At 58.8% G+C, this 16,663-nt stretch overlaps 5 protein-coding genes across 5 annotated transcripts, besides 1 other annotated feature; all 5 read left to right on the forward strand.

The window, feature by feature from the left end:
* Positions 1-1,025: 1,025 nt before the first annotated feature.
* LPMP_140290 (hypothetical protein) lies at positions 1,026-2,042 on the forward strand (the record flags this gene model as incomplete). The annotated part of the gene is made up of 1 exon (XM_010698961.1): positions 1,026-2,042. One exon carries the CDS (start codon positions 1,026-1,028, stop codon positions 2,040-2,042), a length of 1,017 nt encoding a protein of 338 aa, XP_010697263.1.
* Positions 2,043-2,700: 658 nt separating this feature from the next.
* On the forward strand, positions 2,701-3,627 carry LPMP_140300 (hypothetical protein; the record flags this gene model as incomplete). The annotated part of the gene is made up of 1 exon (XM_010698962.1): positions 2,701-3,627. One exon carries the CDS (start codon positions 2,701-2,703, stop codon positions 3,625-3,627), a length of 927 nt encoding a protein of 308 aa, XP_010697264.1.
* A 725-nt stretch (positions 3,628-4,352) lies between these two features.
* Positions 4,353-5,210, forward strand: LPMP_140310 (proteasome alpha 3 subunit, putative; the record flags this gene model as incomplete). Its single annotated transcript, XM_010698963.1, has 1 exon — positions 4,353-5,210. The coding sequence occupies one exon, from the start codon at positions 4,353-4,355 to the stop codon at positions 5,208-5,210; it is 858 nt and encodes a 285-aa protein (XP_010697265.1).
* Positions 5,211-8,148: 2,938 nt separating this feature from the next.
* On the forward strand, positions 8,149-10,407 carry AAT21 (amino acid permease, putative; the record flags this gene model as incomplete). The annotated part of the gene is made up of 1 exon (XM_010698964.1): positions 8,149-10,407. One exon carries the CDS (start codon positions 8,149-8,151, stop codon positions 10,405-10,407), a length of 2,259 nt encoding a protein of 752 aa, XP_010697266.1.
* Positions 10,408-13,711: 3,304 nt separating this feature from the next.
* LPMP_140330 (transmembrane amino acid transporter, putative) lies at positions 13,712-15,757 on the forward strand (the record flags this gene model as incomplete). The annotated part of the gene is made up of 1 exon (XM_010698965.1): positions 13,712-15,757. The coding sequence occupies one exon, from the start codon at positions 13,712-13,714 to the stop codon at positions 15,755-15,757; it is 2,046 nt and encodes a 681-aa protein (XP_010697267.1).
* Positions 15,758-16,539: 782 nt separating this feature from the next.
* Positions 16,540-16,663: part of a repeat region that runs on past the window's edge.

The raw sequence follows: 16,663 nt of genomic DNA on the forward strand, positions 1-16,663 counted from the left end.
TGTGTGTGTGTGTGTGGGTGTGTGTGTGTGGGTGGGTGTGTGTGTTGGTTGTGTTGGTTGTGTCAAAGTATGAGAGCGATTCGGATACGTTGGTGTGCGAGACGGGTAGTAGTTGGCTAGCTGGCGTGACTGTCTCTCTCTCTCTCTCAGGGCACATTATTGGTTGCACCTGTGCATGCGTAGGCCCCGTATACCCGTAGTGCCTCTTTAAGAGAAGCAGCAGCAATGCAATCGCCCCCCCCCCCAAACCCGCGCCTGTATGTGCGTCGGCATATGCGTGCCTCTCTTTGAAAAAAATGTAAGCACAACATCTAACGAAGCGTACGCAACAACCACTAAGGCGTGGTCTAGTCGCTGGACCGCACGCGTTGATTAGCGCAAGGGCAATAGGGCTGTCAGTCGAGAGTCAGCGAGAGGCTCAGAGAGGCACCCCCCACCCAAGAGACAGTGTGCGTCACCGGCTCGGTCGTGCATTGGCGCGGTGGCTCATCGACCGTGATGGAAAGGGGGGAGTAGATGGAGGTGGTGTGTCGCGTACCTCAAGGCGTGCCAGGTTTCATTCGCTCATCGCACACACCTTGCTCCTTTCACGACACTGATGTAACAGGGAGGGAGGGAGACGCGATGCAGCGCACCGTTGCGATGCTCGCCACCCACGCCTGCTCATTCTCAAATCAGTAATGACCAGCCTCTGTGGCTCTCATTCCCTCAACCCCACTCCTCGCTCCCCCTATTCACCCACTACGTCACACGCATACACCAACACCTACATGTGTGTGGGTGTGGGTGTGTATACCACACCTACTGCAAGAGGTGGTCATTCGCCGTGTGCCCTCCAGTGGACTGCACACGCACTCACACACAGAGAGAGAAGGAGCCTAACATGCATCGGATGCGCCCGTGAAAACTTGGCTGCGTAGAGAGACCAATCCCCACACACACACAGACACACATCCTCTGGTTTGCTGTGAGCCGCTGTTGCTGCTGTACCGCTTCACACGCACACACACACGCACGCGCACATCATGCATAAGATGCTTCTCTTTGGCGGCACCGGCTTTGTCGGCTCGCTGGTGGCACAAAAGGCGCTGAGCCGTGGCTACCGCGTCGTCATCGCCACTCGGGGCGGGGCACCACCACTTGGCTCGCCAATGAACACGCTGCTCAAGCGTGTGCACATGATTGGCGGGCCAGCTGCCGCGCGGGAATCCCTGACAGGAACCTTAACGACGCCTCAGCAGTGTGTGGCGTCATCACCCGCCATCAGCAGTAGCGGCCGCCCTCACCCGAGACCTCCAGCCGATCAGTCGGTCAAAGTGGTGTGCCACATGCACAAGGAGAAGGAGCTGGAGTTTGTCAGCATCGACGCCACGAGTAGGGACCAGGTGTTTCACTTCCTACACGACCACCCAGATGCAACGGTGATTGTCAACGCCGTCGGCCTCCTCACTCGCGACTACGAGGTCGCGCGGCAGGTCAACGGAGATGTCATGACGAACGTCGCGGCTGGTGTTTTCCACCCGAAGTTGGTGCAGGCGGTGCGGAAGGTGGTGTACGTGTCGGCGGAGCCGTACAACCTGTACTCGCGACGCATCCTCGGCAGCAAGCATCTCTTGAAGGGGTACTTCCACGGTAAGCGCATTGGCGAGAAGGCCATACTGGAGAACCTTGGCAGTAAAGGGGTGGTACTGCGGCCCAGCCTCATCTACGGCACGCGTCACGTCCTCGTCGCCTCTACTGCAAACCCCCACACCGTGCGCACGCTCTCCCTACCACTGGGCTGGATAGGCCTGCCACTGGACAAGCTGCTGACGGCCGTCGGTGGAGGCAAGCTGCTAATGCCCCCGGTGAGCGTGGACGTGGTGGCCGAGGCAGCCGTGCGCGCGTGTGCTTGGGCGAATCAGCCCCAAAATGACATCCACGGCGTCTGTGATGTATACCGCATGCATGAGATCTGCAGCGCCCTTGATCCGTCGCTGCGGGAAGGTGACAAAGACATCGCTGCGTTGACAGAGGCCTGCGAGCCCAAGAAGGGCAAGTAGAAGAAGGCGGCTAACATGGAGAGGGGGCACGAAGGCGTGGGTGTGCGTGTCCGTTGGGACAGGAAACAAAAGGAAAGAGAAATAAACTGGGCAGGAGCGATGCCACGCACGCCCCTTCTTCTACGGTGCGCTGAAGCACAATCGCACGCACACACACACACACACACGCGCGCGCGCACGTACACAAGAGAGCTGCGGCATCGCGTGCGTGTGTGCGTGTGCATGTTTGCGCACTACGATGGGCAGCACTGGAAGCAGAGGAGCAAAGCAGCCGGAGAGGCGGCGCACTCACTAGAGGGGCTCTGCATTTTATCACGGGAAATTCTCTCTTTCCGGCGCCTGCGCGGGTACTCTCACGTGCGTGTCTTTTTCCCACGCATACTGCCGCAGTGTGGATGGGCCGAGTGAAAGACACACCCTCTCTCCCCTCCCTCCCCCCTCTTCGTGCGGCACATGTCACGCGCAGGTCGGCGTTCGGCACAGAGAACAAGAACGGCGATTGTGTGTGCTTTGCCTTTATCTTGTATTGAGACCCACGAAAGCGAAAGTGTGTGCGCGCACATACACACACACACACGCACACCGCATCATCTTCCAGGACCACGACAACCTCGGCTCACTCTTCAAGCATCGCTGGCAGGTGTCGTCGTATGCCATCATGCAGCTCGCTCCACCGGCAAGCAGGGTCGTGCGGCAGTGGTCAGGCATCCCTGCCTCCTCTCTCCTTCTTCGGCGACGCACATGGACCGCACTCGCGGCTGCGACATGGCCTGTGTCCCCCTGCACATCACGTCGGTACCTCTCTCAGCAAGGAACTCAATGGCTGAACAAAGTGCGCTACGGCGCTGACAATGCCCCGATGATGGGGTCGTGGGACAGCGCCTACGGGGACGACGCCATGGACACACGAAAGCTCTACTGCAAAGCCCTCGTGCACGCCTCCGGTGGGAGCCGCCTGGCCCGCGACTGGATCGCCGGATATTCTGCTCTCACCAGCCCCGACCCATCCCTCATCTACACAGCGCTGCAGCACGACGCAACGGAGGCGGATGTGCAGGAGCTGCGAGAGCACATTCTTGGGTGTCTGCTCGCGCAGGAGAGCCCCAGGCGAGGCGGCTGCAGTGGAGGGTCTCGCGAGAACGAAGTTCGGGCGAAGTTTGATATGAATGAGGAAAGCGAGAAAGAGGTGGTGGTACCGGGCGCCGGCGATGCTGCGCCCGAGCCAGCTGTCGCACCAAACTGCGGGGGACAATGCAACATGCATGAAGGCGATGACGAGGACGGCGCGAGTGAGGCCACTTCACCGCCGATAACCTCAGAGAGCATCCGCGATGCCGAGCACTGTCTGCTCCAGCGCTCACGAGAAGTTCGTTGCTTCATGTACGACGCTATGACCGCCAGCCTCTTCCACAGCAACAACGAACTGCGTGCGGTCGAGGCGGCACGGCGGCACACCTTCTCAATCGGCTCGAACCTCTTCGGCCTTTCCTTCGATGAGCTGACGGCGCTCTGGCGCCTGGTGGAGGCGGAGTTGTTGCTCAAGAAGGAAAAGGTCAAGGTGCTTGGACAGCCGTGGGGTGAGTAAAGCACGCGCTGTGTTGCGTCCCCCCCCCCTGTGCGTAGCTTTTTCTCTCGCCTGCTCCCTCTATATTCTCCTGGCCTCTTTCCTCGGCCCCTCTTTACTTCCTCGTATACTCCGCATGGGCAACCGCAACAGAGGCCCTTCGCGGAGAAGCACAACTTCTCCGTCCGGTACCCGCCAACACTAAAACACGGCAGGAAGAGCGCATCTGCAGAGGAAAGGCATCAAAAAGGAGGCTCTTAAGGAATGCGTCAATGTGCAAGAGAACATGGACTCTTCTCTCCTCACCCACATCGACCCACTTAAGAGCGAAGGGGAAAAAAGAGCGCGTCTTGCTGATCCACTAATGGCGCTTCAAGAACAACGTCTTTCGTCGCCACCTTCATTCACCCCACTCCCTCTCCCCCTCCCCTCTCCTCCCTGTCTCATCTGCCCGTGGACGCACGTACACACACGTACACACACGCACGCGCACGCACTGACGGGTGCTCCCTTCCTGCATGGGCGGCTGGGTGGGCGCACTGCGTCACACTCGCAGCATTTCAGCGCCGTTTCGGCATCGACTGTGTGTAGCGCCTTTGTTCACCTTCTCTTTACTCCTCTTCGTTTTTTTTTTATTTGCGCCCCTTCTTTGCGCGGCACCCTCCGTACAGCCACACGCACGCACATCCGTAAGCGCACCTGCCCAGCGCTGTGGCCTACCCTCACCACCTCCGCTCATCCGCACCATGTCGCACCGGTACGACTCCCGCACTACCACCTTCTCGCCGGAGGGTCGCCTCTACCAGGTGGAGTACGCCGTGGAGGCAATTCAGCAGGCCGGCACCGTCATCGGTGTGTGCACGAAGGGTGGCGTTGTGCTGGCGGGTGAGAAGATGGTGCCGCACCCACTCTTTGATAGCGAAAACATGCAGGACAAGAACACCAGTGGGGAGAAAATGTACAAGATTGCCGAGCACATCGGCTGCAGCGTGGCGGGGGTGACGTCGGACGCGTATGCCTTGCTGAACTACGCTCGTCTTGCAGCACATCGCCACCAGTACACCTTCCAGGAGCCGATGGCGATCGAGGATCTCTGCCGCATGTTGTGTGATGAGAAACAGCTCTACACACAGTACGGTGGCGTGCGTCCCTACGGCGTTTCCTTCCTACTTGTTGGATGGGACCGCTACTACGGCTACCAGCTCTACTCCACCGAACCAAGCGGCGACTACAGCGCCTGGAGTGCGTACGCGATCGGCCAGAACGACCAGGTGGCGCAGTCACTCCTGAAGAAGGACTGGCACAACGATATGACGCTGCAGGATGGCATGCTGCTGGCACTGCGAGTGCTAAGCAAGACGATGGACACGGCGAAGATCGACCTTGACCGGGTGGAGATGGCGGTGCTGCACAAGGTTTCCGCTTCGAGCGCTGATGAGCTGCTCGACCCGTTCAAACACCACCCCAAGATGATCCCTCAGTTTCACATTCTTTCCCGTAGTGAGCTGAAGCCACACGCCCAATGCGCCGACCAGGCCAGGGAAGCGGAGGAGCAGGCGGAGGCGGAGCGCCAGCGCCTACAGGAGCAGGCTCTGGAGTCGTAAGGCCTCTGCGCGCGTTGGGATCTGCGGAGGGTATGTAGCTGACGTGTGCTTGCGCACTCAGAAGAGGAGACAGAGAAAGAGAAGAAGAGGCGTCGATGCAGACCCCGCGGCTACACGAGGAGGCATCACTCGGTGACATGCACAAGTTTTCGTTCGAGTGACATCCACTATCAACTGCATGCACGTGAGTGAGGTAAACGGTCGGAGGAGTTGCTGCTCTTTATGTATACGTATATATATATATATACACGCCCTAGCCCTCTCCCCCCCATTCTCTCTTCCTGCCCCTCTTCCCTCTTCAACGTGCGTGTGCACGCGGTGAGGTGGGGTGGGACAATCGCCAGGGGCTCTCAGCGCGCCTTTTCTTCGTTTATGCTGTCATATTTCCCCCCCCCCCCTTCCCTCAACAGAGCAACAGGAGCTGTGCGTGCGTGTGCTTTGGTGTGCCCACGTACAGCGCCTGTTGCTCTGGTGGGACGTTAGCCCCTCTCTTCTTCGGTGCCTGCGCCTGTGTGTCGCTCTCTCTGCCTATGGGGAAGGAGAGAGAGGCAGAGAGGATGGCGCGATCCCGTGCACCGGTAGCGAAATCAAACAAACAGAGGAGGTGAGATAGGCACTACCAACGTAGGTGTATGTGAGATGTGTCCATGCATGCGTGCCATCCCCGCACACGTCTCTCTCGCTGTGCTTTCCCGCCTGTCTGTGTGGCGTGGATGGAGGCGGAAAGAGGGGAAGAGGGGCCGCCGGTCTGTGTGAGGTGGAGGAGATGGCCCTGTAGGACCGGGCAATAACAGCAAATGCATCGCAGGGTGCATGAAGGAGAGACAAACTTTAACAGAAGCGAAAATATAAAGCCTGGAAAGCGCGCGCGCACACGAACAAGCAGAAGACACCGCATCGCGACACACGTCCAGCTCGTCAGATCCTCGATGCTGCGCATGTGCCTCAGCGTGGGTGCGGGTGTGTATTCTCTCTGTGTGCGGCTGTGCCTCAGCGTGTATACTCACTCACGTTGCCTTTTCTCACCCTTCTCCCTCCTCACTGTTCAGCCTTTGCCTCGTCCGCCCTTCGCCATCCACACATGCTGCGTAAGGCGACGCTGCGAAAAGGAAGCGACGCGTCAGCGACATTCCGCCGCCCTCTCCTACCCTCCCTCCCTCCCACATAGATGCACACACACACTCTCTCCCTCTCTGCGTCCCTCTCTGTCTTCTCCTTTCGGCCTTCGACGCTGTCCCATCATAAACACCCACACACCATACGCATGTGCTCCAACAACACGCAAACAATGACGTGTAAACACACATAATATTCATCATGCACCGCACCGACGCTGGCAGTGGCCACACGCAGTACCACAACTCTCCCGCTTCCCTCTACCTCTCTCTTTACCCCCCCCCTCTCTCTCCGCGTCACTTCTTCAGTCTGCACATGTGCACTGGCACGCATATCCACAAGCGTCTCGCTCTCTACCCCTTCTCCTACCCCACCACCATCACCACCTCCTCCCCCAACCCCTTCTGCCACACAAGCCGCCGCAAGTCTCGCCCTTATCGAAGCTCAAGACACCCGTAGAACTGTGTTCTTTGTTTGCCTTGGCGTTTTGTGTCTGTGGGTATGTAGCGAGAAAAGAGCGCGGGTGAAACGATACACGCGTGCACACGCACACATACACTTAAAGACTCTCTATGTGTCTCTCCCCCTCGCTCCGCGTTCTGTGTTCTTGTTTGAGTCTCACCCACCCAACCCAACCCAACCCTTCCTCCGCTTCATCTCAGCTCCGCCTCCTGCCCTTCATCATCATTTCTCTCTGCACATTCGCTTTCCTCTTTCTCGTTATTCATCTGTTCATTCGGTCACTGTCACTCGATCAGTGTAAGCCGGTGTCCCCCTCCCTCCTCTTCCCCTCCCCTCTCTCTCTCTCGTGTGTTTGGTGTTGTTGTTGTTCTCTTTGAAGGCCGACAGGGTCAAGCACGATTACGCTCGCGTGTCAGTCGGCCTGCCACCTCTGTACGTCCATCCAGTAGTGTGTGGGTGTGTAAGCAGCAGTATCAGCAGCTGAAGCAGCTAATCATACGCGCACATACGTACGCTCCCCAACAATCCCTTTTCTCTTTTCTCTCTGCACTCCTGCCCTTTCCTTTGCGCCTTGTCACTCGCTTGCTGGTCCTCCAGCTTGTGTGCTCCCTCTCTCTCTCCCTAGTCGATCACGCCTCGTCAGTAGCTGTCTAGCCATTGGCCCGCGTCCCTCCTCCCCTCTCCCCAAGTCTTGCTGTAGAGCCCGTGTAGCTCGTTTTGTTCGTGTGAGTCGCTTTCCTTCCCCTCCCCTCTCCCCCCCCCTTTTAGACCTTCCAGCCGAGGTCTTCGCTAGCATCTCCACACAGAAACACAAATACCGCATTGTTGTACCTCTTCTCCTGAGCAAGGAGGCGTTGAGTGTGTCTAGCGGTGTATCGCGTCGTGTTGACTCGTGTGCCTGTGCGTGTGCGTACTTCTCCTTTGATTGATCTCTTGGCTGTTTGAGGAGGGTATACACACACACACGCCAGCTAAGAGGGCGCTGATCCACGCGCACAACCGCACCACCACCACCACCACCAGGCACTCGCGCTGTGCTTCCTTTGCACCCTCGCATTTATTTCATCTCTCTTTCTCGCCCAGGTGCTCTGCGCGTTGCATTTATTTTTTTTTCCTCTTACGCCGTTGCCACCTGTTGCGTGTCCGCGAGCGTAATTGCCCCCTCCTCTGGGCTTCTCCTTTTCCTCTCTCTCTCTCTCGTCGCGTTGACTCGTGTGTCTGTGTGCCTGTGCGTGTGTGTACCCTCCAGTAGCGTCTCGGCCACCACCCCTGCCTCCGACCGACTGTTGCCGGTGGTTGCCATTTCCCCCCCCCCTCTTCCACGGAACTGACCGCCACCGCAACCGCAACACCGGCTGGGATGCGTCATGTCCGCGAACGCGGTACAGCCTCGGATGACGCAGAGATTGCCACCAGTCACTTTGCTCATCCGCCCTCAAAGATGAAAGTTATCGCTGACCTCAACAGCATCTCGGTCGGCGGCGGTGGAAGCGGGGATGAGAAGAGACCAACCGCCATTGCCAATGGCAAGTCAGGTTGCTCGCGCCGCCACGTTGAGGTCATCTTCCACCCGGAGCTGCGCCACACGAAGGAGGTGATTCGGCGCCCAGAGTGGGTGCGCCGCGCTGGTGAATGTGTCGCCCATCGCGGTACCCTCAGCACTGTCGCGCTCTTCGGTATTATGTTCGCCAACTGCGTTGGCGGTGGTTACGGCTTTGAGGATGGCATTGGGTCAGCGGGCCCCCTCATAACGCTTGTTGTTTGTAGTGTCTTGCCGTGGATGTGGGCCTTTCCTACCGGATTGGCTGTTGCTGAGCTGTCCACGGCTGTACCGAGCAACTCGGGGGTGCTGATGTGGACAAACGCGGCGTTCCCGCCCTTCATGTCATTCCTGTGCATTCTGGCAACCATCTTCATCACATTCATTGGCAATGCCACGTACCCGAACCTCACAGCCGAGTACGCGCAGCAGCTGGGAAGCCTCAAGGTCGCCCCGGTGGCGGGTGTGAAGGTGGGCGTGGTGGTGCTCTGCTGCATCCTCAACTGCGTTGGCGTCGAGATCGTCGGCAACTCCTCCATCGTTCTCTGCTGCATCACCATTTTGCCCTTCACGCTGCTGACCCTCATCCAACTCTTCTCCAGGGGCTTCAACAAGGCGGTGCTGCATGTGGATGTGAAGAGCGTGAGGTGGGCAGACTTCTTCTCCATCATTAGCTGGAACTACGCCAACATTGAAAACGCTGGCGCGGTCGTCGAGGAAGTTGCCAACCCACGCAAGGCCTTTCCAAAGGCAATGATGTTGCTTATGCTGAGCACGTACGCCGGCTACGTTATGCCGATGCTCGCTGGCGTGAGCGCCATGGGTGTTGCTCAGGACTACTCACAGTGGCAGGCGGGGCACTGGCCTGAGGTGGCGAAGGTGATAGCCGGTGACTGGCTCAAGTACATGTTGTTCGCCGGCGCCCTGCTCAGCGGCGTCGGCTTCACCCTGACCAGCATGTGCTGCACGAGCCGGCTGCTGGCTGGCATGGGCACCATGCAGATGTTTCCTAAAAAAATGTCGAGGGTGATCGGCTACTACCACCCACGCCTCGGCACCCCTATCCCGGCCATCCTCATCAACTCTGCCGTCACCCTCATCTTCAGCGTGGGCATGGACTTCACCAGCGTCGTATCGCTGTGTCAGTCCATCTACTGCCTCCGCATGCTGCTCATCTACGCGTCGCTCATCAAGTTGCGCGTTGACTATCCAAACCTGCCACGACCCTACGCGCTGCCCTTCAATACATGGCAGACGGCACTGGTACTTTTGCCGGCAGCGCTCTTCTCGCTGATGGCCTCGATCGTGTCTGCTATGACCTCCCTCGGCATCGGCGTGGCGCTTGTCAGCTTCATCGTCATTGGCAGCGGAGTGTCGTGGCTTTACTGCCGCATCTTTGCCCCCAACGGCTTTCAAGGCGTCATTGTGCAGTGCGAAGTGTCCTCAGGTGACGATGCGGAGGTCGGCGCGGCCGACGGCGCCAACGACGGCTCGCTGAGCGAGGGCATCTTCTACGCGGATGACGAGCGCAACGGCGGCACGCCAGTTGACGACCTTCTGCTCGGTATTCTACCGTTGCCTCTGGCTACACCCAGGGCAGCCGCATCGTCCGCTTCGCTGCGAGGCAACGAAGGAGGTCCCAGGCAGTCGCGCGTGCAGCGTGGAACGTGCGATCTCGACGCTGTCGGTAATCGCGCTGGGGAAGAGATGATTGGCGTCGAGTACGCAGTGCAGGATAGCGCCAGCACGGACATCTTGTTTCTGAACAACAGTGCCGCAGAGCATGCGCTGGGGAGCGGCACCACCGGCTGCCCGCCAGCCTGCAGCCCCCCTACCTACGAGGTCCCTCACGGGGCTGAGACGACCATGCGTTATCGCCGCTGTGCCCGCAGCCTCGGCGCCGGTGCGGCCAACAGCGGCAATCATGGCCCGACTTTGAGTGCCGAGGAAAGCGGCGAAGAGGCCGATATCACCTCGGTGGAGCGCATCGGTGTCGGCTTCACATTGTCCCCTGCAGGTCTGTCTGCGCAGATGCTGTCAACATCGCCGCCGTCGCAGCTGACGTTAAACCCACAGTAAATTTTCCTCGATGTGCCGGTCGCTGGAAGGTCGCGCAGAAGCCAAGCACCAACGCCAGTCAACGATCGCCGCAAACAGCACGACCAAGAGGCTGCCTCCACTCCCGAGTTCCCTGTAAGTCAGTAGCAGTCCGCGCACACACAGACGCACATGCGGGTGTAGACGGGCGGGTACGTCGATTCCTTCCCAGCTCTGTTCTTATTCCCCTCTACTTCCCCAAATACACGCACGCACACATATCAGCAACGGTAGATAAACTCGCATACAGGGCTCTTTTCTCTCTCTCATCTGTTGAGCCCCCACCCACCTATCCACGCACACGCGCGCGCACGTGGTGCTGCACGGAAGTCTCCTTCCCACTGTCCTCAGGGGGGTAGGGCTCCTTTCATCCACACTCCTGTTACCACCTCCCTCCCCTCCCCTCCCCTCCATTAGTGATCTTGGCCTTTGGCGTTGTCACCCTTTCTCCCTCTCCCTTGCTGCTCTGCCAGTCTTCTCTCGCTGGGTTGTTCGGCACTGCTTGGGCACATTTAGAACTCAGTGCATGAAGTACGCAAGCCCACAAAGACGCACACGCGAGCAGCGACGCAGACTCACATGCGCAGGTCGCATTGGCATGAGTAAGTGCAGCAGGAAAGTGAGTGCGCGAGGAGCTAATGGTGTCGACGAGAGAAGCGGAAAGGGTAGTGGATGGCGCACGGAGGTAGAGAAACACACAGACTCCATCGAGCCTAGGCTTGTACGTGCGCTTATGTGGCTGTCTATGCGACTGCACCTCCGCACCGCTCTCTCACACACACATGCATACATAAGGCATCGCAGGCGTGTTCGCGGCAGCTTCCCTAACAGTCATTAGCAGCAAGCAAGGGAAAAGCAAGAAACGAAATAAAACTGAGCGGCAGCATCGTCTGCAGTGGCGATGAGAGAAGAGCGAGGGGTTGGCGAAGTGCATCGGGGGGAGGGGGCGGCCGCCTGCACGCGACTGCACTTCCTCTCAGCAAGCAGATGTAATACGTGGGACTCGGTAGGTGCTTAATTGATGCGTGCTGGCCTCATCATCGTAGATCATCGAGAGTGTAAAAATGTTTTCAGGTGGCGAAACAATTGAGAACCAAGCGAGTGATTTGCATCGACAAATTTCGAAATAAAGTGGGGGAGGGACGCGCAATGCTGCTAACCCGGCTCCGTTCTCCTGCCCCCCTTTCCCTCATCCACTCTCTTCGACACACCGTGGCATTCTCTCTCTCCTCACTCACACGTCGCCTTTCTCCTGCCTCAAGCAGCAGCAATACACACACACACGCATTAGTGCATCACCATACCCTCTGTACGGCAGGGATGCCCACTCCACCTTCACCAGGTGTTGCCTACACGCACACGGCTTGACATTCTCCCTCACCCCTGCACAATGATGTCGGGCTTTTATCGCCCGTATCTCTCTCTTTCCGCCCTGTCTTTTCAGTTGACCCTTGCCCTGCTCTCCTCCTCCCCCTACTCCCACGGGCGGGCGAGCACGCGGCACGGCGCACCACTGTGAATCCGAGGGCACATGATGGACAGGCACTGAGCCACACAGGCCTGCAGCAGTCGCACAGCTCGCCACTGTCCACCATTAGCGTCAGCTATGATAACCCCTCCCCATCAGCAACAACGATGAGTACAGTAAGACGTGACCAGCAGCCTTCCACCAAGCCACCACTTCATCCCCAGCGGTAAGGCGAGCGATGGCAGCAGTCTGAGGAGTGACGCACCTGAGAATAAAACTGAGCGGCCGCAGCTCCAGCACTTAACGTACTTCACGTCAGCTCCCCACGCAGTGAGGTTCTGACGGGAACGGTGACCACGAGAGCACGGCACTATAGAACAAGCGGCACCCTATGGCTTCGAGAAATACAGCCGGAACCTAGCCTCAACCACATGAGTCTGCACAACTCTCCCAGTGCGCCTTAGGCAGCCGCCACCACGCTCACCCTCGCCCGAGGATACTGCTGCCGAAGATGGTGCCGACGCCAGTGGTCTTTCCACAAGGGGTCTCCTTCACACTCCATTCGATGGCAATGGGCCACAGCATCAACGGCGCAGCTGCAGGACAAAACCCATGTCACCGCCGACTCCCATGGTGCCGGAAACCTCTGCTGCCGCAGCGGCGGCCCATGAGTGCACTCCACCATCAGCCCTATAATCATTCGAGCCATCACAATCGCTGCCTACGGCAGGTGCAGTCGCTGAACACTAGTAGCAGCAGCGGTGGTTGTACCGGTCGAGGCGGCACCGCAGGCGAGCAGGTGCAGTAGCTGTGCTCGTCCCTTGCTCACTCGCCAGCCACGCCTTCGCCGCCCACCGTAGCCGTGTCGTTGTCCGCGTGAGGGTGTCGTGCAACAGCAGCAGTGGCAACTCACCACAGACTCCTTTTTCGGCTTTGTGTCGCTGTGCCAAGTCTCTCTGCCTCCATCAACCTCCCTCGGCGCAACCATCTCGATGTCTTGCCCGCTCTGACCATTTACACTTGAGTGTTGTCTCTTGTCAGCTCTCCTCCTCCCCCTCACCCCGTGCGCACACGTTTAACTCTCCCTCTACCTCTGCCATCTCCTTGACACCCGCAAGGCTCGCTTTTCTGCGCGAGCTCATCGTGTTTGGAAGCCGCTCACACCCTGCCATGCCCCTCATCCGCCTCGCATTGGAGGCAGAACCTCTGACTACTACTTGGTGAGTACAACTACCGAGCCAAAAGCCACAACGAACCGCCAAACGCCCGGATGTGCTCCCCGGAGATTTATGGGTGTGACTGTGCGTGCGTGCACAGCCGCCCCCTCTCCAGTGGGGAGTAGGGGGGTATATGTCTGTGCATATAGCTGCCCGCCCTCTCTAACCCCTCCTGTCACCGCATTCTCTCCTTCCTCCCTTCCCCGCACCCCTTTCCTCATTTCCGCGGAGAAACCCCCGACAAATATTCTGTCGGTGGTGTGTGTGTGTGTGTGTCTGCATCTCCCTACCTTCATAACTGAACGCCCTCCTGCCATTTCGCTTGTTTCTTCTCTTTCTGTGGGCGCTTTATCCCATCCCTCTCCCCGACACACACACACACACGCCTCCGCCATCCACTCACCCAGCCCATCGTCATCATCGCACAGCTCCCTAATTCGCCAGCCACGTTGTTGTTGTGCGTCGCCGTTCCTCTTGTCTTTTGTGTCTTGTAGCCCCCTCTCCCACTCCCCCTCCCTCTCTCCCTCCTACTCCTTCCTCAGGAGTTAGTCGAAAAGCCTCGCTGGCAAGTGCGGTGGGTCACTTACACACGGTAGTGGACATGCACCACAATGGTAGCAGCGACGCCGCAGAAGAGGGCAACTACCACCTGAGCCCCGCCTCCATCAGCTCGGTGGTCGTCTCCTCCCCCTCTATCCCTCTGTCACCGCTTCCGATGACGCCGACGGAGCCAAACACAACAGTGGCAGCAGAGCAGGAGCGGCAGCTGCTCTACTCGTTCCTCCCACCCACCCCACCGCTTGGCCACCTGGCGCGTGCAGTGGATGAAACCGACGGATCGTCCTCTGCGACCGGTGCGAGCGCCGCGCGGCGGTACTTCCACACCCCACCGCTCAAGGAAATGGGGCAAGACAAAGTCGCTAAGGGCTTCCACCGCGCCCTGCCGACAACTGACAGGAATCGAGAGGCGCCCTATTACCTCAGCAGCGACTCGAGCAACGAAGATGGCAACCACAACGTCGGCCGTCCTCGTAGGGACGAGGGCAGCAGCAACAGCGATCTCAACCACACCCCTACGGCACGGCTCACGGTCGAGGAGGAGCAAGCGGCGCGTCTGTGCGCGTACAACGAGATGGTCGCCGGCAGTGGTGCCGGTGACGAGGGGGAGGGTGCCGATGGGGTTGTCGCCGCAAACAATCGCGACTTCATCTCGGACACGGTGCATACAATACTCCCGACTGCCATTACGCGTTGGTTCTCGCTCTCCGCTAACGCGGTGGCGCAGACTTCGTCGAGCATGGTGCCCAACAGCGTGAAGAGCGCCACGAGCACGGTGGCACACACGATTGGTACGGGTGCCCAGCATATCGGGGACGCAATCGACACGCTGCCTGACTTGATGGTGAAGGCGATTCCACCGGCTGTGATGTCCAAGGATGTGAAGCAGCTTCTCTTCACGGATTTCAGTAACACCTTCCGCAGCTTCTTTCACACGAACATTCTGACCATGCCCTTCGTCTTCCGCCAAGCCGGGTTGGTCGGTGGTATCGTACTGCTCTCCTTCGTCGCTGTCACGTCCGAGTACGCGACGGAGGCGTACTTTGGTGCGAAGAATCAGATGAAGAACGCGCACAGGGTTGTCGTGTACGGCGATGTTCCGCTTATGGTGTGGGGCGACTGGTATCCGATGATCAACCTGTTCTACGGCATTACCCACCTTATCGGCTTCATTGCATTCTCGTCGTCGAACGCGGTAGTGCTGCTCGGCGCAATGGGCATGAAGGGCGGTGGTGCGCGCGCGCTGGGTCTCATCATACCCTCCCTCATCGCTCTTCCGCTCGTCCTCATGAAGAACGCACGCAGCCAGCAACCGCTGGCGATCATGTCTAACATACTCGTGCTGAACTCTGTGATTTTGATGTGCATAGACTTCACCTACAAGCCGCAGCCGCCTATCAAGCTATGGGCCAACTCTCCATCCGAGTTCTTCGTCGCACTTGGTGTGACAGTGTACGCCTTCACTGGCATTGGCTCGACGATCTCAGTGGAGCGAGTCATGGCACCGGAGCGCTACCACAAGCTGCTGCGTGCGTCGGTGGCGATTTCGTGGGCGCTTCTCATGGCCTTCGGCCTCAGCGGCTTTCTCTCCTACGGCAACCGCACCTGCTCTGTCATGACGGTGTCGATACAATCCGGCCCGCTGCGAACGGCGGCAAGCGCGTTGCTCTTTGTCGCATCACTTGCAATCATTCCGCAGAACGCATTCCCGCTCTGCGAGTTGTCAGATCGACGAGTGCTAGGGTTTACGCAACTCACTCAATACTGGGACCTCAAGCCCAATCTGCTCCGTATTGCATACCTCGTCCTGAGTTCCTTTGCTGCCTTCACTGTACCGTACTATGGACTTATCCTGTCCATATCTGGATCCCTTGGCTGCGGTATTGTCGGCCTCGTCGTGCCCGCCGCGCTGGACTACGTGAGGCGCGAACGCTGGGCGTTGCGGGAGGGCCGCACGCTGCGCTTCTGGGAGTACTTTGTAATTTTTGGTCTTGGCCTCTACGGCTGTGTCGTGGTCGTCATCGGGGTCGTATCCGGCAGCTACCAGCTGTGGAAAAGCATTCAAACAAGCTCCACAGACAGCTGCTAGTAAGGCATACACACTTGCGCGCCTCCACCCACCCCTCTCCATCGTCCTTCACTCTATTCAGCCTAAGCTGTGAGAGTGCGCCCAGATGTGGGAGCCATCCACACGAACCTGTCTGCGAGAAGGTGACCATAAAAGGAGGTAGGGGATGGGGAGAGGGGGAACTGAACCCTCACCATGCCGTCGGCCTTCTTCCCCTCCCCCTTCCCCATACACCGGCGCAGCGATACATACTCCATCTCGGCTTTTCTTTCGCCCCTCTTGCTCTGTCGCGTGTGGTGTGACAGTGCCTTGTCGGCGTTGGTCTGTGCTGCGCCTCTTCGTTGGGCGCATGCGTCTGCTGCTCAGCGCGACTGTGACGGGGGGCGGGGGGGGGGGTCGAGGAGGACTGTCGGTTCGCGGTGGGTGGTGGGGCCCGTCGCCTCCTTCGTATTTTTTTCAGCGACTTTTTTTGGACGTTTTTCGTCTCTTCATCGGGGCTCGTTGCGCGCTGGCCATGGCACCCCACACTCGACACGCTCCTCAACCAACCACCACCCGCAAGACTGTCACTGTACCTCAGAAGCACATCAATTCAACTTCGCCTTTCTCGATGCAACATTCCTTCGTTTCTTCGCCTGTCGCGTGTTGCCCCTCTCCGCCCCCTCCTCCTCCCCCCTCTACTCCGCTTACTCACTTCTAACCAGTTGCCACGGCGGGATGCCCATGGGCCCCGATCGTTTCTCTCTCGCTCTCCTGTTCAATACTCCCGTCAGGTCTGGTGAATGGATAGCCGGAATATGTTCTCCTCAGACTGTCCATTCTCTGTCACTGTGCACCACTTAAACGCTACACCACCCCTCGGTCATGCCACAGCCTTCCCTCCCCCCACCCGCGTGGTGCGAAGCAGCCGTCGACACGCGGCACAAC

The sequence above is a fragment of the Leishmania panamensis genome (assembly GCF_000755165.1).
Source record: "Leishmania panamensis strain MHOM/PA/94/PSC-1 chromosome 14 sequence".
NCBI classification, from domain to species: domain Eukaryota; phylum Euglenozoa; class Kinetoplastea; order Trypanosomatida; family Trypanosomatidae; genus Leishmania; species Leishmania panamensis.